A 25,181-nucleotide genomic window follows, 5' to 3' on the forward strand; every position below is an offset into this window, starting at 1 on the left:
CCTCATGCACTGTTACACATTTCCGCGTGTTTTGTTGGAACATAGAACCACAAATGCCATGAAGCGTCTTCCCTATTTCATCCCAGAGACAGCGGGCCGACCCAGCCCCATGTCCCGCCTGTCAGAGGACAAACCCTTGCGTCACTCAGGAGAGAAGGGAACACCGACAGCCACCAACCCCAAAACCTCCCGGCCGCAGTTCGGGGCTCCTCCAGGCCGGGGGTGCCGGTTCATCCCGCGCCTCCCTCGGGAGGCTCCGGCTCTCGGCGGCGGGGAGGGCGCGGGGCGGGTGCGGCGCTCCCCACTCCCGCAGGTCCCCGAGCCGCCCGGGGCTCAGCGCAGGGCAGCTGCCTCCGGGAGGAGCCCGGGCGGGGAGGGAGAGACGAGGGGAGCCGTGCGCGGAAGGGACTGCCTCGATGGGCTTGAAAAATCGCTGCAGCAGCGGCGGCGGGCCGGTGGCAGATGCAATGCCCGGGCTGCGCGGCCGCGCCGCTCTCCCCGCCTCTCCCCTCCGGCTCCGGCTCCGGCCCTGGCCCCGGCCCTGCCTCTTTTTTTCCGCGCCTGGCTCTAAACTTTTCCCGCTCCCCTCCCGTGTGAGCGGGAGCCCCGAGCTCAGCGGTGAGCGCCGGCCGGGAAGCCCCCGGCGCGGAGAGGCTGCTGGCGGCGACAGCCGGAGCATCCCAGGGAGGGGAAGCCGGCGGGGCGGGCAGGGAGGGAGGCGGGCAGGGCGGGGGTGGAGGCGCGTCTCCCAGCTGAGGGAGCCGGGACTTGCAGGGTTCTGGGTTTTCCCGACCACTCTTTCCCCTCCCCACCCGCCCATCTCCCTGCCTCCCTCCCCCCCTCCTTCCCTCCCGCCTTCCCTCCCTCCCCTCCAGAATTAAAGTTGGGACAGTCGCGCTCCGGGGATGGGTGCGAGCCAACGCCTCTGCTGCCGGCTCGCTCTGCTCCCTCCCCAGGTCGCCCGGAGCCCGCGCCCCCGCCCGCCCGCCCAGGAGGGATGCTGCTCCGGCAGCTGCTGGGGCTGCTCCGCTGCTGCTGGCCCTCCCTGCTGCTGCACTGTGCCCTCCACCCGCTCTGGGGGTCCCTCCAGGTAGGGCCGCCCGAGCCCGCTCGCAGCTGCGGGGCGCGGGGGCGGCGGGGCCGGGGCGGGGGAAAAGCGGGGCCGCGGGCAGAGCCCCTCCGGCACCCCCGGCGCTGCGGGGAGGAGGCCGTGGCGGGGCGGTGGTCGCGCGGGCGGCCCCAAAGCCGGGAGAGCTGCAGCTGTCCCCGGCGAGGGCCCCCCGTGCCGGGCGCTGCGGGATGGCGGGTGTGCGGGACGGGCGGCCGTGCCAGCCCCGGAGCGCCGAACTCGGTCCGAGAGTGCTCGGTCCCAGCAGGATGGAGTGGAGTTTCTTCGGCGCGCCGGCGGTCGGAGGGCTGGGAAGCGCATTTTGCTGTAGGTGGCAAGATGCACGGGAAGAGGCAGCGGCGGAGCGGAGCCCCGGCGGCCGTGCCTTGCCGCGGGGTTTCGGTATTGATTGCGAATTGAATGGAGGGTTTTCTGGGTAAAGGGCTGAATCAGCTTTTGCCAACTCCGACGCCGTGGTGTTGTGTGACCTTGATTGTAATGTGGGTGGCCAGCAAGAGAGACTGGGAGCAATCGGTACACAGTGAGGGAGAGCGCCCATCCAGTTTGGAGAATCAGAACAGCAGCAAAGCTCATCTCAAATGCGTCACTTCGATATTTCAAAGTTTATTTATAATATAAGTCTTCAGAGAAGTGATTGATGAGCCAGCCAAGTGCCGTTCAAGAACAGACCAATTACAGTTTCTTTCTTGGAAAAACAAAGTGGAGACTCCACATCTTTTACTCCCTGATCTAAACTTAGTGACTCCCAAGAGATTAGAGAGATGTTGTTTGTTTTAGCATCTTGTCTCTTGCCATGAATGACAAAGAGGATTTGTGCTCCTTGTGGATTAAAATGAACAGAAATACAACAAAAACAACCTTTAAAGCAATGTCCTGTCATAAAAATTTCTGCCAGCGCTACCTTCCTGCTGTCCTCCTCAAGTATTGAGGTAGCTAATCTTAAGTTAAACTATAGCTGAATTTCTCAGGGAAGCACAGTTGGGTGAAAAGAGATGCCTCCTGCTACCTCTCCCCTGTCAGTCAATTGAGCAGAGAAAAAAACCCTCGGATAAACATATTTCTGGGAAACTACTCACATGATCTAAAATTATTTTTCTAAAACAATTACATTTATAAAAATTGAAACAGGCTCTGAGAAATACAAAAGCCAAGGAGCTCACCAGCCTTTCCTTGCAATAATTTGGAATTTGGATGAATGACCCATTCATCAACTGTACTTGTGCTGTTGCTTGCTGTTCTGTGGAAGAACAAACACTAAGCCTGCTTTTTTCCAGTTTTCCCCAAACTAGGCTCCCATCAGCAGATTCCAATGGGAAGGGCAGGTGTGGAATGCTCACTGGCATGCCAGCCTTCCATCCTTCCTGTGACTGAAATTCCTTCATGGTTGAACCCCTCCCAAGATTCCCTTCTCCATGTTGAGTCATAATCCTTGCTCTTATCTTCAGTCTCACAAGCCATTCTCTCCTTGACTAATTCTGTGCTGTTGCATCATTGCTCCCCTGCCCTGCTCCATCTCTAGCAGCAGGCGTGTTTGTTTTCTCACATCCCCCAGCCCCTCTGCACGCATTTGTCCCCACAATGACTTAGTGTGGCATAGCCCTCCCTCCCACCTCGGCTTTTCCTCCTTAGGCCCTGCCTTGAGACACTTAAAAGAATCAGTCAGATGCTAATCAAAGGAGAAATATTTGTCTTACTAAAAACAAAACCAAAACAAAACCCACAATCTTTTCTTATTAGCATGGTAGCCAGTTCTGTGACAAGAGGAAAGGGATGATTCTGTCAGAGGCTTTTGACATAATTTTAAAAAGTGCAGAAAGAGTCATGATAAATAACAGGGACACATTTTTTCTGGTTTTGTAAACATGGATCTGGATTAACTGATGTGAATTGCACAGAGCTGTCCTGGGATTTATGCAGCACTGGTGAGATCTCATCTCATCTCTGTAGACTGCTACCAAGAGACAAAGCTCTTGCTACATCAGCAGGCTTTTAGAGGTCTCTGTGCCTTCAGTCAACTGCACTTTTCTGTTAAAGCTTTCCTCCCTTTACCTGATTAAAAAAAGTCACAAGAAGGCCACCCTCCAGGGACTGTATTAATCCTCTTTTCCCATCCCACTCTCTAGAACGTGCTTGTGGACTGCTGCAACCCCATGGGACTCTACTGAAATACTAAACAGTTCTGACCACATGCAGATTTATTCTTCCATGGTATGCAAAACAGGACTAAGAACACTGTTTCTAAAAGATACCATGAATTAAAGAGAAATATTCCACAGGCATAAACTTCAGAGACAGAGACTGCAAAAAGAAACCACCAGTTACCACTTTCTGTTTGTTCTTCCCTGGACATTTGTGGATCAGATTTTCATTTCCATAAATATTTTAAAGCATTTGTTCTTTTTGCAAAACATGTTCACATCAAATGCACAAATCCATAAAGTCAACTCTATTTATTTTCAGAGCAGGGGAAAAATGTATCAGCTTGAAGTCCAGGCAGCATATGTCTAGACTGGCCAACTGCTCAGTGTGCTAAGAAAGCCTTGTGCCAAACAAGCAACCAAGTTTCAGATAGGCCAAGAAAAGGTGTTCATGGCCCCTCCAGCAGCAGAGGAATGGCTGGGAGAGCTAGGGAGCAAGGGATCCATCTCCAGAGTGATCCCCTGCCAAGGCAACCCCCCCTGTGCCACACACTGCCTGGCAGCCTGCTGGGCTCCCAGGTACACCTTACCTGCAAAGCTCTTCCAGAGCCATTCTGGGGCCGTGGGAGAGTCTGCCAGAGCAAATAAGCAGTAAAGTTTGAGGCCAGATTCATTTAGTTGACCTGGCCATAGAAAGGTGTGGCTCTTTCAAAACACTTTTCCTGCCACACGCTGTAAAGGCAGTTTACCTTGAATTGCAAGCATTAAGAAAGAAACAATGGAGTATTATTTCATCATCTCCTGCCAGAGCAAGATTGTTCCCTAAAGCATATTTTCTAGTGATTTTTTCTGCTTACCTTTAGAAGACACAAGTAATAGCCTTCATTTCTTTCATAAGAAGACTAATAGACATCAACAGGGGGATTTTTTTTTTCCTTGAAAAGGAGCCAAATGCCTTCCTTTTTCTCCTGATTCTATCTTGTTACTGTTATCTGCTGCTTTATATTACTGTTACTATTCTGTCCTCTTGCTGTAGTCCTTGACTATTTCTCTCCTCCCTGAGGCCCTCAACCTCGATTTGGGTATTTCCTTTTCTTGGCAGATTTCAACCAACTTAAAATATCTTTGTTTTTAAAACAAAGCCTTTAAGACAAACCCATCAAGGTAATATTTATGTTCCTACTTTTATCTTCTAACAACCACACATTTCACCCAGTGACAGGAGAAGGGAAACAAATAGTGATAAAGCCCATGCTTTTAAATGTCAGTTCTTTCCTGACTATTTAAAAATGATCATGGGAAATTGTTATAGAGGTTCAGGCTGAAGTATTGAGAAATAAAGCAACTTTTCCTTTTTTTTTTCTTTTTTTTTTTTTCTCTAAAATAATATTTTTAAAGTAGACAGGAGCAGGAGTAGCAAGTGACTGGCCATGATAGTGTTAATCTTGTCTGAAAAGTAATTGAGAAAATTATCCACTATTTTCTGAGGACACTCTATTACCAGCCTAAGGGAGGAAAGCCTCCAGGGATTTAAAAGTAGTCAATAGCTCTAAAAAAAGACAGAGCAAGCCTTTGCTTCTGGTTGATATTAAGTTAGAGCAATAAGTCAATGTAGCTTTGCCATACCAGCACTGTCTTCAAACTTACATGTGCAAAGCTGCTTCAGATCTGCAAAGGAAGCTGGCTCCAAGGCTGCTCAGGGTTATTCTTCTCTGTGTCCATCTTCTCCCATCACACTGTCCCCTGCAAGACTGCACTGAGCTCTCAGGATTCGATAACCCAGGGCCCAGGCTGTAGCTGGGAGTTAATAGCTGCTTCCTAATCAGCTGCCAGCACCACTGGAGAGGTGCTGTCCCACCTCCTTCTGTCAGCACAGTAAATCTTGTCACACCTGTTGAACAAGGAGGTACCCCAGGTATGCCCCTAACACTGCAGGGAAGGACGCTTCTCTCACAGGGCTGCTCTTGGGAGCATGCCTGGAACACCAGCCCCTCATGTGAGCAGTGTTGGAAGAGCTGAAGCAGCATGGAGGATATTCTGCTGCCTGGGATCACTTACTTTAAAAACAAATAAACCTTCTTTGCTGACAGATTTATTACTAGTCATGAGGGATTACACAGCCAAGTCGCTTTGATTCATTAGAGTGTTCAGAGAGTTTGTGTAAGTTCCTGGAAGCTGTCTGGGATGATCTTTAACCATCCTCTTACTGTTACCTGACGGTGAAGGGGAAAGTTGGAAAGCACTTGTGCTGAATTTGTTTTTCCCTATCTTTGGTAATAGATTTAGACAAGCTGTTTAAAGAACTGAGCCTTCTGCCTTATGCTGTGCTGAGCTGTCCTTCCAACTTAGCTACACGTAGCCTTTTCTATTCTTTCCTCCCTCCCCACAATATTTAATCAACAAAGCCCTACCTCCATTTCCCTGAGGCCAGAGTAATGCGTCTTTCTGCATTTAGAAACCTCCTACGCATGTGAACACATCCTTTGTGCAGTGATGTTGTTTTAATTTGCCACATCTCTCTTTTTGGCCAGAAATATATGAAACAATATGTACAGCTTTCCTGCAGGGCAGTGCAGCCCCCTTGGTGCTCAGCTGTGGGCAGTGGAAGAGGTACACTGGCCGTGCTGGGAGCCAGGGTTGAAGGGGAGAGGAGACAGACTGTGCCCAGAGCTGGCAGGGGCAGGGAAGCAAAACTTGGGCAGCAGAGAGAAGTGGGGAGAAGGCAACCCTGGGTGACCCTGCCAGAGAGGCAGAAGAAGCCTGCCTAAAACAGATCAGAGAGCATGGCATGAGACATCTTTGTAATGACCAACGTGTTGTGGAAAAAAGCTAATTAAAGAAGGTGATGTTAGGCCAAAACTATTAGGACAATAACCCGCCTGAGACCAAACTTGACAAGAAAATATGCTAGCATAACTGTCCTTAGCTTCAGCAGGACACCAGTCTGTCCCAGGCGGTCTCCTAATGCTTACATTCAAAGTGCTTGTTAGATAACATGCTTATTAATCTTTTAGGCTTTGCTTTGTCTCTTCGAAATTGTATCCTGTATAAGTCATTCAAAAAGAGCTGGCTTAGAGACCTCTGAAGTTAACACCTCTCAGAAGCTTCTGTGATGCTCAGCAAATTTCCTTTTCATTGGGGACTGACTCCATTTTGTAACATTACATTTTACCGAATTTTGCTGAATATTCCTTGAATCCCTAGTTATGTAAATACTTCTATGATAAGAAAAATATGCTGTTAATAAACAGTCCTTGTCATGACTAGATCAAGCTACTGAATATATCGTATACCAGTGATGGCTAAATTATTGCTCATGGCCAAGTGATGCTTATGCTTGGGTTCTGCAATGCCTCATCCTCACTTTTGTTATTAACCAACACTGCATCTCACAGGAGGCTACAATGTGGCATTTCCATTTAAACCATGTTATTGCTGTGGTCCACAGATGATTAAAACGTGGGTAGCCTCCCCTCTTGGCAGGAAGTGAAACACCCTGTGAAATGCTCTCTGAACTTCCAAGTGAGGCTGGCAAAGCAGAGGAGGGATGTCCTCTGGCTCTCAGTTCTGCCTTAAGGAAAATGAACATAATCCTGACCCTAACTGTCTTGTAATTTTTATTAGCTCTCTTTGGCTTGCAGCAATGACCCTGTGAATAATGCATGCTGCTAGATGGCTTTCCTAAGGAAGGAAGGCTTATGCAATCGTATTGTCTGCCACTGCCTGCCTTCTCCTTACCCCATAATAACTCAGAAGCCAGCTGGCCAATCTTAACCAAATTTGACAGAGGGAAAGAGTTCTTGAAGATATTGTGTTAAATAAAAGAAATATTAAAAATGGGGACCATGTAGGGAAGGGACCTCTTAGGAACTTTAGCTCAGTTCTTGCTACAAGTCTGAGGTGCCACTCAGGTTCTCAAGCCTAAAGAACACATTCACCAGTTTTCACAGTTCTGCTGCTCATGCAATGACTTGTTTCTTCACAGATCACTCAGGGTGAACCCCAGAAGTCATGCTCCAAGCCTGTAGCAGAGAAATTTACAGAGAGCTGCCAGGAAATTTGCCAGTGCAGGCCACCTCCTCTGTTACCGCCGCCTCCTCCACCTCCGCCACCCCCGAGGTTGCTGGCGGTGCCAAGTAAGTACCTGCTGATACTGCTGGGGTGTGCTGAAGGAGGGCAGAGCACGGGGACACCTGGAGAGACAGCAGAAGGGATGTGGGAAAGGGCACAGCTAGCTCATTTGTCATTTTCCACTTAGCAAATGGAAGAAGAAATGTTCTCAGTAGAGATGGAGATCTGTATTCTGATCAATGAATAATGCTTGGCTTTTGGAGGAAAGCCAGAGAAATTCCCTCCTTTCATTGTGTTAGATATGATTCCCTGGTTTTAAATGGTTTCCTAATCCCCTAGCCCTGAGAAATGCATTCCTACAGAGACACAGTGCTGTGCTGCCCCTTGAGTGTCATGACCCCCTTTTTTGCCAGGTGTGCAGCTTGAAGGTCTGGGTGCTCCAAGGCAAATTAATTTATGAGCAGACAAAAATCCAAACACTCTGTCTAGACCATTCAGTATGTTTGACTGTTGTCAAGACACTGGAGCACTGCAGTTTACCATAGCAGTGACTCAGGCTCACTGGTTTTAAATTGCTTACAACTGTTACAAAAATAGGAGGCATGTCAGGAGTCAGTGGCAAGTGAGCAGCTTTCTCACTAATGCACATGCAGGCTAAGACTCATCTCTTTCTCTTCACACCAAGCCTTACCCAGTGCATCCAAGCTCCTCCTTATTTCCAGCCATACATCCCCATGCCCAGCACACCTGGTGCCTTCAGTTCCTGCTGGCTAGCTCTGCAGCTGCTTTCCACATCAGTATTCCTGTGCTCCCTGGCATACAGATAATTTCTGGAGAGTGACATCTGTCCCCATGGTCCCTGCACTGTGGGAGAGACCTTCCTGGTTCTACTGCACCCGCTGGGTTCAGGGACACAGACTGGGTCCCGGGAGTCTGGTGTTCCAGTAAATCTCCTTAATGCTTTTGCATTTTCATAAATTCATCTCTCCCCATAAGGCTGCCTATTAATTCTTCTCCCTGCTTATATAAACTCTCCTGGGAGCAGTGTTGCAAAGTGTATCCAGTATCCTCAGCACTTCCCCCAGGGAAAAATAAATCATTAGGTATCATCATTTGGCTGTTTGTCTTTATCAGCGGCATCTCCAGATGTGCAGAAGACATGAAGAAGGCTTCTGCACATCTTGTAGTCAGGCAGAGGACAGGCAGAATTTTTCAGTGTCTTTTCTGCCAGGAGCATGCTTTGTACTTGTGCTACACTGCAGAAAATTAAGGCAAAGGCAGAGAAAAGCCAACAGTGAAACACTTGGGAAAGGAAGTACAAAGACAGCTGGGAAAGTGGAGAGGGAGAGTTTTTATAGCAGGAAAAATCTCTTTCAATGTTCAGGAAAATGTCATGGGCAGTAATATGGAAAATTACCTTGATCTTTGTATCACAGCCAGAAAATAAAGTACTTTGTCACTCTCTTTTCTTGTGCCTGGGGTACCCTGTTACCCTGAGGGGGATGAGAAGTGGCAGTGTTGGCACAGGGACCAGCCCTGCTGACCAGCTGTACTGGGAAGGGAGCACCACTGCCAGGCTGCTTCCCCTCCATCAGGCAGCTGCTCGGAGTGCATGGATTTGTCCCCTGTCAAGTGGGAAGTAAATCATGTCAGAAAAAAAAGAAGTCTGTCACACATTGCAGAAAGAAGAACAAGAAATCTAATGGGCCTGTGACTGGGATAGCCTGGTGCTTTCTCAGGCTGGATTGCCAGGTGCTAACACAGTTCTAAAAATGAGCTATATAAATCCAGATGACTAATACTTAAGCAAGTGGCTTCATTTCAAATACAATGAAAAAAAGAGATTACACATTTCTTTCACTGGTAAGCTTTAGAGTAGCAATCAAGTGTCTCATCTTGAATGATGCTTTCATTATCATCAGCTGTCTAGGCACTGTGATTTAGTCCATGTGTACAGCAATCCACTTCCTTGGGAGAAACAACAAGCCTTGTGGTTAAATATTGATGTTATAGACACTGCTTTTAAATGGTATTCAGAGGAGAGGAAAGTAAAGAGCCAAAAGCTATTGTGAAGTGGTTGATGCTAGATTTGCACTTTGAACTTGCTAAGTGAATAAAGTTTAGTACTGGAAAGACATCTGCAAAAAAACAGCAGTCCAGGAGCTGCAAGATTTTTACCCTTACAAGGTACAGTGTCTGTGTCATGAGGTACTACATAAAAATGCTGGAATTGCTTTCAGAGCTTTGTGAGCAACAAAAGGCTGCAGAGGGAAAGAGTTCTTGAAGAACTCTTTAAGGACAGCTAGGTACTATCCTTAAAAGCTCCCTCTGCAATCAAACTGAATGTTGCTAGAGATTTAGATCAACTCTAAAGCAGCTACCATGGTTTGGGCTGGGTGGTTAAAGCCAATACATGCAAAAATCTTGTCTCTCCAGTCACTACAGACACTGACAGTTCAGTTGTCTGCTGTATGAAGCATCTAGTGCTCTTTGACATGGCCTCAAGCTGCTGTTGTGGAAAATCAGGGAACCCTCTGATGTGTCCTCTCTATTAGTCCCACCTGATTGTTTTACAAACCCTACTTGGTTGTATGGGATGGCACTGCATAACTGTTTGTGAGCAGCTGAATCACTCCCTGAAAGGCTTTTATTGTGCTGTGAGGACTTTTAGGAACAATTATAGTACATTTAGTGTCTCTTTACACACTTCAGTATTGACAGGTTGATCCAGCAACAAATCTTTAGTTCTGCTTCCTGCAGATAGATTTATACAAAATCTATTAAATCCTAGAATTCACATATAATAGCTGAAAAATGCTGTGTTTACTCTGAGGGGAAATAACCTAATTCCCTCTGGAGAAAATGAGTAGAATCACACAGCTTAGCAGGCAGTCTAAAACCACAAGCAGCGTTAGGAGCACCAGCTTTCCCCGGTTTAGGAGACACCTCCCTGTTAGAGTTGGGTACTTACATTAAGAATGTGTGGGGAGTGTTTCAGCACATCCTGAGGAGGCACTGAATAAATGAATGAAACCATATGAATATGGGAAATTAAATAGAGTGCTTTTGTCCTCCTTCAGGGATGACCCCAGGTCTCCTTTCCCCACATTTTTAACTCCTTCACATGGACCACTTGTGTTTATGGTGCCTCATCCAACCCCTGATGTTGCCTTCACTGCCTCTGCTCTGCAGCCAATTCCATCATGGCAGCACAACCCTGTGTCTCCTCCTGGGAATCCATCTCCCTTACAGTATCCAGATGAAAGCTGCCATCAGCCATGCTGCTCCCTGTGCATGCTGGGTCTCTCAGTATTGCTGGTTCACCTGCACCTTTTTCTGCAAAGTGGGACACATGGGCTTTTTGAGCTTTGACTTTCCTGAGCTTCATTTCAGATGCAGGTTTTTGTCATCCCATTGAGATGCTGCTGTCTGATTTGATACAGATGTGTACCTTACCCAGGGGCTGAGGAGAGGGACTCCAGCCCATGTTGGGAGTACCTAGGATGGTGGGGACTGTGTGATGGTGGGGACTGTCAGGAGACACAGTCCCTGAGCCCGTGGCAGCTCCTGCAGACGGTTTGGCCATTGATGTTTCCAGAGTAACTCCCCTTATGCAAGCAGCAGCCTGCTCTTTAACCCATGCCTAGAAAACTGCTCCTTGATGAAGTGAAGGGAAAGCTCATGAGGCTCTAAGGGGCCTAAGGCCAACTAAACTTAGATGCTGACAGCAAAGGAAGAAGGAACTTTCAACGAAATTGAGTGTGTTCCCTAGATATGTCTGTAATGACCTGAAGGCAATAGAGATGCTCAGAACCTGGCCTTTAATTAACTGTGTCTTTTTCTCTCCATCTGCTTTTCTCCTTGTCTCTGGATTTTAGCCAAGACTAAGACAAGGTGGATGGAATACTTGTTTAGGCAGCATTTCCAACCCAGCTTCACAGACCCATGAGATTAAGCTAGTTCAAATGATGTTGATCCTTAAAAATCTGAAAAACTGCTGTTGTCAAGCCCTAAATACTCTGTGAGCATGCAGGTTTCTCCAGGGGCATTGCAAAGAAGAAAGGACTTTGTCTGGAAGTAAAAGCTAGGCTTTCAAAAGAGGAAAGGGGGAAGGGGTTAGAACTAGATATACACAGTAGTCAGGATCAGTTTTAACCCGTGTAAGGTCTTATGAAAAAAAATATCAGAAGTGACTGCTTTAAAATGGTACAAGGAAGAGAAAGGATGTTCTTGCCTGTACTCCTCACTTATTGGTGAGCAACATTTTGCTCTCTGCTTTACCTTTCTCCCATATTGGACAAGGAGTCCATGGTGTTGCCATCTGCTCTCTGGACAAAGGAAGTGTTCATTCAAACATTGCTTCAGTCAAAATTTAGAGGAGGAAACTTAGGCTGAGTCTGGATACATGAACCAGTCTCTGGTGGTTGGATGCTGGCACAAAGGTGCACAGTGAAGTCTTTACAGCTCCTGACCTTAGTGGAAGCTTGCCCTGAGCTGTCAGCTGAGATCAAGCACAATCATGTCAGTGCAAGGCCAAAGTGAATGACATCACTGCAGAGGACTCTAATCTCCATGCAGTAATTGTATCATTTTGTTTTTCAGAGTGAAATCTTTATCTCTGGAGACAGAGCATCTAATTAACTAATTATTTGGACTGGTGAAAATGCCAAAATAAAAATGACCAGCTACAAGAAGGGTGAAACCTTTTGGCAGCTGTATAAGCTCAGATGTACAGCCTCATTTCAGAAAGCATGTAGGGTCCCTTTAGTGCAAGTAGGAAAGATAAGGGCATTCAGATCTTTTGGGGCAGATTGTAGATTCATGAAATGGTTCAGGTTAAAAAGGACCATAAAGATCATCTAGTTTCACCTCCCTGCCATGGCAGTGATACCTTCCCCTAGACCAGGTTCCTCAAAGCCCCATCCAAACAGGCCTTGAACACTTCCAGGGATGGGGAAGTGCTCCTTGAAAACTTCTGGACAACCTGTTCCTGTACCTCACCACCCACACAGTAAAGAATTTATTCCTAACATCTAATCTAAATTTATGATCTTCCAGTTTAAATCCATTACCCCTTGTCCTTAGCCATACCTTGTAAAATGTCCCTCTCCAGCCTTTTTGTAGGCTCTCTTCAGGTGCTGAGTGCTGCTGTAAGGTCTCCCTGGAGTTTTCTCCAGCTCTCTCAGCCTCATAGAAGGACCTCTAAGGTCTCATAGAAAGAGTGCTCCAGCCCTCTGATCGTCTTCATGCCCGCCTCTTGGAGTGAGTCCACATCCTCCTTATACTGGCCCCAGAGCTGATCATGGTACTGCAGGTGGGCTCTCATGAGAGTGGAGCAGAGGGGAGAATCCCCTCCTCTGACCTGATGGTCACACTTGTGTTGGTGCACAGGACACACTTGGCTTTCTGGGCTGTGAGCACTCATTGCCAGCTCATGTCAAACATCTTGTCCACCAGCACCCCTAAGTCTTTCACCTCAGGGCTGCTCTTAATCTATTCTTTTCACAGATTTTGTTTGCACTCATGATGGCCCCAACATGGGTGCAGGACCTTGTTGAACTTCACAAGGTTTGCACAGGCCCACTGTTCAAGCCAGTCAAGGTCCCTCTGGATGTCATCCCTTCCCTCTGGATGGCATCTGCTCCCTCTGGGTGGCATCCATCCCCTCCATCACGTTGAGTGAATGACACATCCTGGTGTCATCAGCAAACTTGCTGAGGATGTGCTCAATCCCACTGTCTGTGTTGCTGACACAGATGTTAAACAGCACCAGTTCTAATACCATCCCCTGAGGAATGCCACTCATCTCTGGGCTGTCACAATGTGTGTATATTAGACAGGGATCTGAAGAACACGAATAGCCTGTAACTTCTTAAACTTTGTATAGGTTTTCAAGTAAACAAAGTTTTCAGATGTCTTGCTAATTGTTAAAATAGGCTTTCAGAGCAAGAACTTGTTATAGAAATAAACATTACATGGCTCTAGGACATAAAAGAATAAGAAATGGGTTTTCATTGGGATTTTCTTGGTCCTATATCCTGATGGTGGAATGCACAGGTGATCCACTGTGGATTCAAAGAGTGAGTTAGAACCTTATGCTGAATTCTGTCTCCATGTTGCTATTCCAGCAGGAAAACTGAGCGTGGTCCTGATGCTCACCACTACATTTCTTGTACTTGGATGCTGATGTGTTTGCTACTCAATGCCTAAAGAACTTTTGTCTTTGGCAGAGGTCTGATTATCCCCCAGGAGTGATGGGGAAGCTGTGATTGCAAAATGAATCGAAGCCTTCCTGGAGGTCACGATGTGTCTTCAAATATGAGATACCTGATGGTCATCTTGGCTCAGTCTGATTTAGGCTGCTGCAACAGGAGTCGAGCACCTCAGCGAGCTCTGAGTTTAGGTTTCCCTTAGGTTAAGCATTTCATCTTGTGAGGGCTCTCTGTCTTTACAAGCACCCACTGCAAAGCTGCTGGCCCTAAGTGCTCAGCTGGCAGGACCACCCTTCACCTACTGCCCTTCTGCCTGAAGGACTTGTTCATCTTTGAGATATTTGGACATATTAGAGGAATCTTGGGTGGATTTCTCCCAAGTGATGCCCAAAGGAATTTTAGCAAACAGACAGGGCTGGGTTTGTTTTAGAATATGGGGAAGACATTTTCCTCCATCCTGCATACAACATAGTGACTCCCAAACCTGAACAGCAGAGAACTACAGTAGCCCCAAAATGGCAGGGGACACATTGTCTCCTGCATGAAGACATTTACAGTAGTGACTGCTACTGTGAGAGCATGGTCTAGACAGTGACTTTTTTAAAATGCAAACAGAATGCTGAAACAGGGAAGCCCTTCCAGTTTTGGTAACACAGCTGTCACACTGTGAATTGCAGTCTTGTGTGAGAGCATTGTTCATAATTTACAAAGCAAAACCAAAATTCAATTCTTCTCATCTCCCACATGCACTTTTGTGTTACTGGAGGAATGTGACTCTCAGAACTGGCTGTAGGATTTGGAGACTTTCAAATCTAAATTGAACTCTGAGCCCACAGCCTGGAGCCATGGAGGATGGCAGAAGCAGAGTCTAGTCCAAGTCCCCATCATGTTGTTTTCACATCACAGACACTACCTTCACTCTTAGCACAGTGAACCAAATCATTAAGCATCCAAGACTGGATTAAGCAGAATTCACCCATCTAAATCAGAAATGCAGTGATTGGATTTTCTGCCTCAAATTGCAGGCACTTGATTTTGTCACCAAAGACATATAGAATTCAAAATCCTGCCTTTTTTTCCCAGTAAGCACATTTATTTCTGGTGTAGGAATAAAAGTTACAAATCCTCACCTCTTCTCAAAATGAGAAAATTATTTTTGATGGGGAGATTCCTTAAGCAGCAGTCAAATACAAAATTTGAAATAGTTTGAGCATCTAAGATGTTATATTAAGTTTGAAGAGCAGGATTAGTGATTAGAAAGCAGGTAAGACTGGAAAGGTTCATACAAATACTTTCATTATCGGATTCTGCTGTCACTCTTTCACCTAACATCTCCTCATATTGAGTTGTAAAATCTCTTTCTGTTTGAGACACTGGTAAGACCAGATGGTCAGTCTCAGCTTCCAGTGCTTTCCCATTTCAGAGTTTTTCATCAATAAATTCTGAAATTTTTTGCCAAGTCTGATTGTTATTTAGGCAAGTGATGAATATCTCCCCTGCTCTGGGACCTTGCATATTTGTTCTGAATTTTTCATACAGTAATAAATTGATATAATGGAAAAATCCTCTCTCTTGAAAATGCATTTTGAAGTATTTAAAAGTAAGAGCCTCAGGCCAGATTTTGCAGTGCATGAATCAGTGGGAGTTCTGTTGTCTATAGATTAAAAGCATTGTCTAATTTTTAAAAAGAACCATCACATATTAAACTGGTTCTGCAATAGAACAGTCCTTTCTACTCTGAGATGCACACTCCAACATCTTGATTTTTTTTTAAGCAGAAGGAGTCAGCTAAGCTGAAGACATTAATTCCTTCTGTGGATGGCAGTCCATTTGTACATGCCTACCATTTCACTGATTAAGAAGATAACAAATCTTCAGTGAAGTTACTGATGAGTCAGAGGCTGCTGATTTACAAGTAATTGTAGGTTCACCTGCTCCTGGCAGAAGGAGTTGTGCCTCATCTTGACAAGTCAAAAGTAAATGCTTAATTGGCACAAGCTGTTCCAGCAGGGAGGGCTAAGCAGCTGACCTTGGCAAAGCAGACCTGAAGAAATATGTTCTTGTAAGGGTTTTGTGCATTGTATTGTTATGAACAGGATATAAAAGTGCTGCCCTGCTTGTGTAATTGCAGCTTAAGGGTAATATTTAAGTCAGTGTAGCAGGTCAAGGAAGCAGTAGGCTGGAAATTCAGGATGTTATCCCAAAGTGAGGACACAGTGTCCATTAATATAGTATGAATATCAGCTAATAACTGATGCTGCTGCCAAAATCTGTTATTAATAATTATGCAAGTTAATTTAACCCTTCCACTAGTAAATTATGTTGCATTATAACTATATAAATATAGCAGCAAATTGTGGCTCCCTAATGGCTGTTTAAATGAATTATTTTATTATTTTGAAATGTCTTTTAAATGGAGCTAGTATTTCATCAGTTCATTGGTTAGAAATAATTTTAGACAAAGATCTGTTCCTTGACAAATGCTGCTATTAAACTGGACTTTTACCAATGGAGCAGATTCTCTTGAATCATCCCTGGACATTTTCCTTTCCTTCTGAAAGTGATGCATATTTTTATTTCATAGCCATTATCAAAGGAAATGACTGTCAGTGGAGCACAGGGAGGGTTTGGCTCAACTCTTGTTTCAATCTGGCCAGGTGCAGGTGCTCTGCCTCAGCTTTTCAGAGCATCCTCTACAGGGGGGCTGCCCTCTGCTGTGGGCTCAGGAGGGAGTCATGGTCTGTATCAAGCCTGGGGGCAGTGCAGTAGCAACCTGTAACCAATTTGCTTGCCTTTGTGGCTGAAAAGAAACCTGTGCCTTGTCTTTTAGCTTTGCAGGAGTTCCAAATACACTGAGTGGTGATTGAGGACTTCATATGAGGGCATTTGGCAGGGTGAAATGCCTCGATCTACTAATGTGATGTAATTGCCTCTTCAAGTGTTCTGTATTTTATGGAAACTGCATGAAAAATTATTAGTTGATAAATGTAATTTTACTTATATTAGAATTAAATTTACACCTGGTTTGGAAGGCCTTTCACATTTCAGTTCCATTTTATTCTGGATGGGTCATCAATTTAATTTCCCTTAAGTTGAATCTGAATACAATTTGGAAAAGGAACTTGAGAGTAGTAGGTATGGGAATTATTCACTGATCTTTTAAGGGACATTTTTAAGTGATCATTGTAGCCCTTAATTCCAGCAATAACTGAGTTATTGAAGGGATACAAAGAATAAACCACATAATATCAAATAGGAGGATTATGTTTATATAGATGCCATACATCAAGAGAAGTATCAGCTACACAGTCAGCTGGCTGTTCCCTAAAACTTAGACATATGACCTGCAAAATGGCTTTCTTTGTAAAATGAACTCTTTAGAGCCATCTGCACTTACCAGTCTAAAGTATATGTCTGTTATAGTCACTCTCTTCATATACTGGGGTGCCCAACAGGCAAACCATTTATTTTTCAGAGATGGGCATAAACCAGTACCTTAGAAACTGTCCTATTAACACATTAGGAAAATATGAAGAGTATGTCCAAGTCTTCCACAATCTGTTTTAGGAAATTCAGTCTGCAGTTGGTGTTGTCTCAGACTTCCCTGAAGGTGCTAATTTTGAGAAAGTGTTAGCAGTAAGACGTGAGGTTTGTCTAATCTTTGCTATTACCTAGAGGTTCTCAAGCTCTTGAAAAAGCTGTTAAGGATCTACAAGTAAATGATTTAATACCAGTAGCACTGAATTTATTCACTTTGCACAGGTTGTGACTGATGGCACCACTCATGGGAATACTGTTGAACTCTAAGAAGTTGTGCAAATCTGGACTTTAATTCAATCTGTATATAAAACATTATACCAAGAAAATCTGTCATCTTTCTGTGAGATTGAATCTGCCAGCCCTGAGGTGTCTCATCAATCATTTGCTGGTGAAAGACTGGTAATCACTGTAAGAGTGTAGACTCCTGAAATCACATCTCAGCTGCCTGAATTTCAGCCTCTATCACCCCTCCTTGGAAGGTCTGTTCAGTGTAAGAGCTGAAAGACTGATAAGCTTTCAGAAGGTCTGAGGGTGACACACTGTGACTCCCACAAAGGAGGCATCTTGCCCACCCTCCAGGGAATGGTGAAAAGAATCCAGGGCACTGCTTCTCCCTCTGCCACCAACCTGCTGGGAGATCTCAACAGAGTCAGCTACAATATCAGACACCCAGAGTAACCATATCTGAAACAGAGATAATGTTTTCATCCTTGTAAACTTTGTATTTGAAACTAGTAGGTGTCAGGCACTGAAGATTGTTAATATTATTATTATTGTTATGCTCAAAAGTAATGGCAATTTTTATAGGATTGATCAGCTGTGTCCTGTCCCAAGGAATAAGAGGCTGTACCATCACACAGTGAGGCTGTGGCAGGGCTGAGATGCAGCACCTGCAGCCACACCATCACCATGCAGTAATGAATGAAAGGAGGCAGCCTAAAAACCAGAACTATGGCTTGTCTTATTACTCCTCTGCCAATGATGATACAGCTTCAGCAAAACCCTGAAAAGGAGAACATATCAGATAAGTATATTCAATAAGGGAATGAACAAACTGGGAAGGCTCACTGTATGAGCTTACAGTGTCCATACAACTATCCCTACCACAGAACCTTAACAGGCTCACCAGAACCTGCCTTCATGGCACCTTTTGGGGCATGGATTTCATCCAAGGGTACCTGAGGCACAGTAGAAGCAAGGACTAGTTTTTTAAGGGCTTTTATCTCCTAAAAATTCAGATAGATGCTGAATAAGCTCTCCAAGCCACTTAGCTCTCAGCAAGTGTCTCAAGCCATGATTCAATCCACCTTATTTGGACTGGACAGCTCTTTACTGATGTTTACTGTTTACTAATCTGTTTACTGTTTACTAATCACTTCCTCACTGTGGTCTGAGGTGAGTGGTGGCCATCAGGTCACAAGGGAGGATGAGGCAAGTTTTCTACTTAGTGTCTTTGCTCTTTGCCAGTTGCTTCCCCATGATCTGACCTCTGCAGTTGCACTGCTCCACAAAGGAGCCTATTTCTCCCAGAAATTCCTGGTACTGATGATGAGCCCATCTTCTGCCCTAAAACAGCCTCTGAAACAGCCTGAAAACAAGACAGGTTGACTGGGGAAGAAAGAGTCTAGAATACTTATTTCTTTTTATACCTGTTTTACTGCAGTGGACCTTGGAGGTGGTATTGGCTATGGGATTGAGGTGGGAAAATGCATGTCCTGGACCTAGTGAGTTCCAATTTGGAAGCAACCCTTTATTTCTTTCACTGGTTCCTACTTTTGTTTGATGTCTAATGGCTCAGGGCACAGTGCCATAAGCCTGCAAGCAAAGATAGTCCTTTTCCCTGGCAGCTTGAAGAAGTCTCCTCATATCTGATTCCCAGAAGCAAACTTCTTCCTGCCCATGTTGAAGTTATTCACAGAGTCACAGAATCATTTAGATTGCAAAAGACCTCTGAGATCATACACCACCTTGTCAACCAGACCATGGCACTAAGAGCCACATCCAGTCTTTCCTTAAACACCTCCAGGGATGGTGACTCCAACACCTCCCTGGGCAGCCCATACTGATGCCCAATCACACTTTTTTTAAAGAACTTCTTCCTAATGTGCAACCTAAACCTCCCCTTGTTCAGCTTAAGACTGTCCTCTTGTCCTATGGCTGGTTACCTGAGAGAAGAGACTGACCCTCAGCTGGCTGGAACTCCTCTCAGGCAGTTGTAGAGAGTAGTGAGGTCTCCCCTGAGCCTCCTTTTCTCCAGGCTAAACACCCCCAGATATCTGCATGCATATGTGGATGTGGGCTTGTTCAGGGAAATAAGCCCAAGTGTGCTGAAATGGCAGATTTAGCATGAAGGTCCAGTGTTTTCAGGCCTCTTTTTTTCTGGATGCTTTTTCACTTTCATCACTGTAACATGATGAAGTCACAGTTTGGCAGGACAAGCAGATTGTGTTCAGCACTGATCTTTCCTCACTGAAGATTTGCAAGTGCTCTTGAAATGCCTGTGCACATCAGTTGCCACTGAAGAGCTAGAGTGTGTGTTTGTGCAATGAGGTGGATGGTACTGGCACATCTCTGTGCCTCTCAGTGGTGCCTCTGTTCAAAAGAACTGAGAACTACTGTCTCCAGGTCAGTGTTGGGCTCTGCTGCTCTGTCACAGACCATGGCCTTGCTGCTGTGTTTCCTTGAACTGGGGGTTCACAGGAAGGTCAGATAATTACAGCTAGTTCTTGTGGAAATATAGATGAAGTACTTTTAAATGGGTACTTTAAAGTCTGTTCTATTAAAGAACTGGGAAAGAAATAGCAACAGTGCTGACATGCAGCCTTATGTTGCACATAAGGCAACACAAGATCCCTACACCTTGCAACCATTTAGAAAGCTGGAGCAACTGTTCCCATCCTGGAGAAGGAGAAACAAGGCTGGAGTGGAAATTGTCCCAAAATCACTCAGTGAGAAAGGAGGGGAACTGAGCCTGGAACCCACCTCCTGAGGGGAATTTCTGTCTTCTGCAGTGACATGGTGCCTAAGTACAGAGAGGTTAGAGCCTGTGTCATGAAATGCAGAAAATTGAACTTAAGGTTGTATATCTTCATGTATATCTCAGAGTGCTAAGAACCTCTGGAAACCAGGTTACCTTCTAAAATAAATGCCAGGGTACTAATTTAACACCAAATGCTGTGGCACTTGTGACCTGTTGGTTAGATACCCACTAATGTGATTGACATCTCCTCCATTTCAGCAAACAGGTCTGGCAGGGCTCCCTCAGCCATGGCTCCTAAGGAGAGGCAGCCCTTAGGATTCCTGGGGGTGCCATGGGGACTTTCTTGGTGCTGCCCAGCCTGGCAGTGACCCAGGCTGTGGAGAGCAGAGGATGTGACCATGCCCATGAGGCTCTCCCAAATGCCTGTGTTGCTGCAGGAGGAGGTTGCCTTGCGAGGCACAGGCTTCAGTTCTCATTTGCTTGGGACAGAGAGGGACAGGGTGTGATTCAGTCAGGGTAGAAACAATTCAGTCCTTTATGCTGAGAGAGAATCAGATGGGGAGTGAAAAGCAGTGTCTCATGGGGAGACTGCTGGTTAGAAAAACACCAGACAAAGTCAGATCAGAGGGCACTGGCTGATGTGAGCATGCATTGTAAAGATAAGTGCCAGAGCTGAGTATTAACACAGAAGCTAGCTATGATGTAATCTCCTTAAAAGCCTTTTTACCACAAGGTCTATAAATGCTACTGCTTCTCCAGATCATGTTTTAGAGAACAGATTCTCCCTCTGTGCTCTCTAACCCTGCTCCCCTCCAAAAGACCTCAGCAGCTGAAAGCATGTTTTGCCCCTAAATGAGGGGTACCTCAGTTCTGGTGCATCCCATCAGCTTCACCAACCACCAAATAGGATTAAGGCAGGCAGGTCTGGCCCTCACTCAGCCTGTTAATCATTTGGAACACAGACTTTCCATTCCTACTTTGTTTGACAATCCCTTGACTGCTCTGCTCTATGCATTGCCATATTTCCATGTGTATGTAGAACTCTAAATTGTTCTCTAGTTTCCCTCTGCAATTGTACAAAACCAAGGCAGGTTATCCCACAAGCTTAGTGTCAGCCATTCCAGGGCATCCTGTGGGATCCTGCCTTGTGTCTGACCTTAGGGCTTGGCTGCACTGAGCTGCTGGGCATGGTGTCACTGTGCTGGCTTGGGGCAGAGATCTGGCGCCTGCCTGGCAAGTCAGAAAGGGAGTTTGCTGTTTCCACCCCTGTAATGTCATTTTAGCCAAATCAGTTGTTTGTGTTTACTCCCAAAGAAGAGGAAATACAATCCAGAGAGGAGGACTGGCCAGGAGTCAAAAGTCATTTTGTTTTTCTGGCTTTCTCACTGAGGTGCAGTGAGTTTGCACAAGCCACTTTCCCACAATGTGCTTTACTTACGTCTGGCCAACCAATATTTTTACTTATTATTATTTTATTTTGGTCCTAACAATATGTTCATTTTCTGTAAGAATCCCAAATCTGCCAAGGAAAAGCAGCTGCCTGTCACCTACCAAGAAAGCACAGTAACATGGAGCTTTAGTGAAATCTATTGCTAAACCCAAACCTAAATGTGTGCAGGTTCAATAACTCCTAAAGCTCAGATCTTGAGCATCACACTTAACCTCCCCCTCCCAGCTGCTCTCTTCCTTACTGACTATCCATGATCAGGTTTTTTCACCTGCAGTTCCAGTTCTGTTTCTTGCAATAAGCCATGCACTCCTCTTGTATGACCTTCAGAAAATTCCTGCAGAACTACCCCTTTCCTTCACCTCCTGAACACTCCAGTCTCCAAAACTAAGCACAAAACTGGGTGTGTTTCTTGTTTCAGAAGAGAAGTGTTTTTAGAAAGGAGGAGAAAACTAAGAAGATGAGGCAACTGAGAGTGTAGAATAACAGTATCTACAGTGTAAGAGCTGCGGGGGAGGGAATTTCTCCAGCATCATTCCCACACATGTTTTTATTATAGCAGAAGTTCCCGCTGCGTAGTGATTGCAGCATCCCCCTTAGAAGTGTAGTAGGAACATATGCACAGAGCAGCTGCATGATATAAACTTGTCTGCAACAAAGTGTGATAAACAGAAGTATCATCTGCTACAGGAATAGCTGATTCCTAGCAGTGTTATTTAACCTAGCTACTCCAGGGAGGCCATAAATCAGTGTGGGCTTTGTGCCGAGCACACCGCTATTGCCTGGCTGTTCACCCAGCTGGATCGTGGCACGCTGGAAATGGCCCTGGGCTTACAGGGAGGGCAACAGGAAGGGCAGAAATCTGTAAGGGAGTGAAAAAAACCAAACTTGACAGAGCTAGACAAGCCACTTCTCCATCAGTGTGGAAAATGCCAGTCCTTCCTTTGGCAAGCCTGTCTGTCCCTGATCACCAGCCCGAGGGCTGCCTCCAGCAGGGGCTGTGGCTGCCACGTGAAGGTGAGCTCAGGGTTCCCTCTGGCCAAGCACAGCCCCAGGGCATGTGCATTGGGGTGCCCTGAGGATGCAGGTCATGTCTGCAGACATGGCTTTCTGCCCCTGGAACACACACCAACGTCACCCATTTCTTGGTCAGCCTCCTCTCCCCCATCCTCCCAGGAAATTTTCCACTTAAATCCAAGAGCATGGAAGGGAACACATACTTTGCCTGTTCTCACAATGTGTTTTAGAATAACAGCTGAAGATCTATATTTGTATCAAGTCTAGCAGTACCACAAACCCCACTAGCAGGCTCTTTTAAAGGATTTGTTTTTCCCTTGCTGGCTGCCTCTGACCGTGAGCAGCCCTGGGTACACGCAGCACGTTCCTAGCGCATGCATTACCCAAACACATCTGTAGCAGTCCCTACGTGATGAAATGCAGCAAACAGAGGGGATGCTTCAGCTGACACTGACTCACTGATCTCTCCCCAAGGCCCTGGGTTAGGTAACCAGTCTTGTTCCCAGAGAGCCCTCAGCCTCCAGGGCTCTGGAGACACTGATCCTGACCTTCAGCTATATTTCTCTGCTGAGCATCATCATGCAGATGCTGGGACAAGGTCCTCAGCTGGCACCAGTCTCACAGCTGGGTGGACTTCTGCTAGTTTACATCACTTGAGCCCTTGGAACTTCTTTATTAGCTGCCTAAGGCTTCATCCTATCATACAATTAAATTAATCAGCACTCACTTTAGGGTGAATCTACACTGCTGGGGGGAGTGAAGGGCCTTATGCAAAAGTAGACAAGAGGCCTCAGGCTCAGGACTGAAATCTGCTTCCTCACAAAAGACATGAGCATGTGAGGGAGGCTCTCCTTGTTTCTTGTGGGTTACACAGTGCAATGCCTAGAGTAAATATCTGAGCCTTGGTGTTTGTGTAACTGCCTCTGCTGGGTTTTTCCTCACAGAACCCAAATTATTTCATATTAATCAGGGGATTAATTGAGCTCCTCTATTCCACAGGAGCTTGGATGAGATGCCTTGATGTGAAAAGACCCAAACTGTAACACATTCAAAATCCTTCTCTGTATTTAACCGGGAGTTCATATTGGACTCTGGAGTGCTCTGGGGGTTTTTTTCATACACCTTGACATTTGAAATCACATTAAAACTTCTCAATGTTTTCTGGGCTTGTCCCTGCATCCCAGTGTGATAATGGCTGCAGGAACTAATGTCTTCTATGTCTTGTAAATGGGACATCAACATACAATTTATGTGAATACCAAAATAATAAATAAGAGTGAAGATGAGACTAGGACCCAAACCCTTTTTTTGCCAGAAGATTACCAGGTCTCTAGAATATGTGACATACATAGAGATTGCTGAAAACACACTGCCTGCATCTTCCTTTTAATTTCCAACCAAGACTGATAAAACACTTGAGGCCCTTGGAATATGAGCCTGCCTTCAAAATAAAATCCTATCCTGCTTCCTAGCAAGCTAATTAAAAGTGCATGGCTGATTCAGGCAGCCTTACAATAGCAAGAGAAATGCTTCAGGCATAGAGATGGCAGAGTTTAGCCTGTTGTGAGTATACAATATTAAAAACAGGCAGATGTCTCATAAGGATGATTACAACAGCACTCTTGACCTTTCTGCAAGAATAGGAATAAGAGCAAAAGAAAAACAATAATCAGTTTTATCTTGAAAGCGCTCTTCCTTTCTTTAGGCACGGAGTTGCTGTTGTAGGGAGGTGATGGGGGTCTCTGTCACCCTTCCCCATCACATCAGTGGACACTCAGCTGCTTGGGTCTCAGTCTGGGAGTGAACTGACAGACTGCACTGGAGACACCTCCCCTGGATTACGTGTGGGAGCACGGGTCACTGCCTCCCTTAGCTATTGTCCGGCTCAGCCCCGTGTTTGGTTTTGTTTTGTTTCGGGTTTTTTTGCTTTGTTTTACTTTATTCAGTTCTGTTTTTCCTTGCTTTGCAGAGCTGGCTGCTGTGGGATTGGCAGTGGGAAGGGGTGCCCTGGTGCAGGCTCCCTGCCTCAGCATCACTGCCAAGAGCTGCTCAGGGGCACCAGCTCAGCGTGGCCCCCCTCAGAGAGCCCTTTCTGTCTCCTGACAGACTTGGTTGTGTTACTTGTTAATGTCCCAGCATGCCCATGCAAAGAGCAATTAGCCTAAAACCCATATGGTAATGGAAAGTAATAACACTAATCAAAATAAATCATGGGAGCACTAGATTTTGAAATGATAAGCTTTATAAACTACAGCCATGACCACTAAAGATAACCTGATGGTGTATCCAAGGATTCCAAGTCCTGTTTCTAGATTCTGTCTCAGGCAGTACATGTATCACTTTTACAACACACACAAAACTATTTAATGCTTAACCCAGAAGATTAAAACAGCTTCATCACAGTTTTTTGTTGGAAGCTCGGAGCAATTTTGAGAATGACCACTGAGATCTGACCAAAAAATATCAGAGAACTTCTTGGGAATTTTATGGAAACATTCTTTCCAGTGATAGAACCTTTATTTTTGTGCCTAGACATTGAGGGAAACCCTCAATAGCTGAGCTAATCTTTTCTGGTATGCACATTTCTGGCTAGAGCCAGCTGTGTACAGATACCTTCTAACATTAGAGTCAGAGCTGTGTCTTTATG

The 25,181-nt window shown here is 45.6% G+C and overlaps 1 protein-coding gene across 2 annotated transcripts in view; it reads left to right on the plus strand.

Annotated features, from left to right (window-relative positions):
* Positions 1 to 367: 367 nt before the first annotated feature.
* The window catches only part of PRIMA1 (proline rich membrane anchor 1), a 51,122-nt gene continuing 26,308 nt past the window's right edge, over positions 368 to 25,181 (plus strand). The window contains exons 1-3 of one of the 2 annotated variants that reach the window (XM_071426563.1): positions 368 to 618; positions 957 to 1,090; positions 7,253 to 7,403. In XM_071426563.1, coding sequence (XP_071282664.1) covers positions 417 to 618; positions 957 to 1,090; positions 7,253 to 7,403 — 487 coding nt within the window. In that variant the 5' untranslated portion in view covers positions 368 to 416. The remainder of the gene's footprint in view (positions 619 to 956; positions 1,091 to 7,252; positions 7,404 to 25,181) is intronic. The other variant, XM_071426561.1, reaches the window with a different exon arrangement.

The sequence above is a fragment of the Agelaius tricolor genome, unplaced genomic scaffold (genome assembly GCF_023055355.1).
Source record: "Agelaius tricolor isolate 1412-34295 unplaced genomic scaffold, bAgeTri1.0.p SCAF_5, whole genome shotgun sequence".
NCBI classification, from domain to species: domain Eukaryota; kingdom Metazoa; phylum Chordata; class Aves; order Passeriformes; family Icteridae; genus Agelaius; species Agelaius tricolor.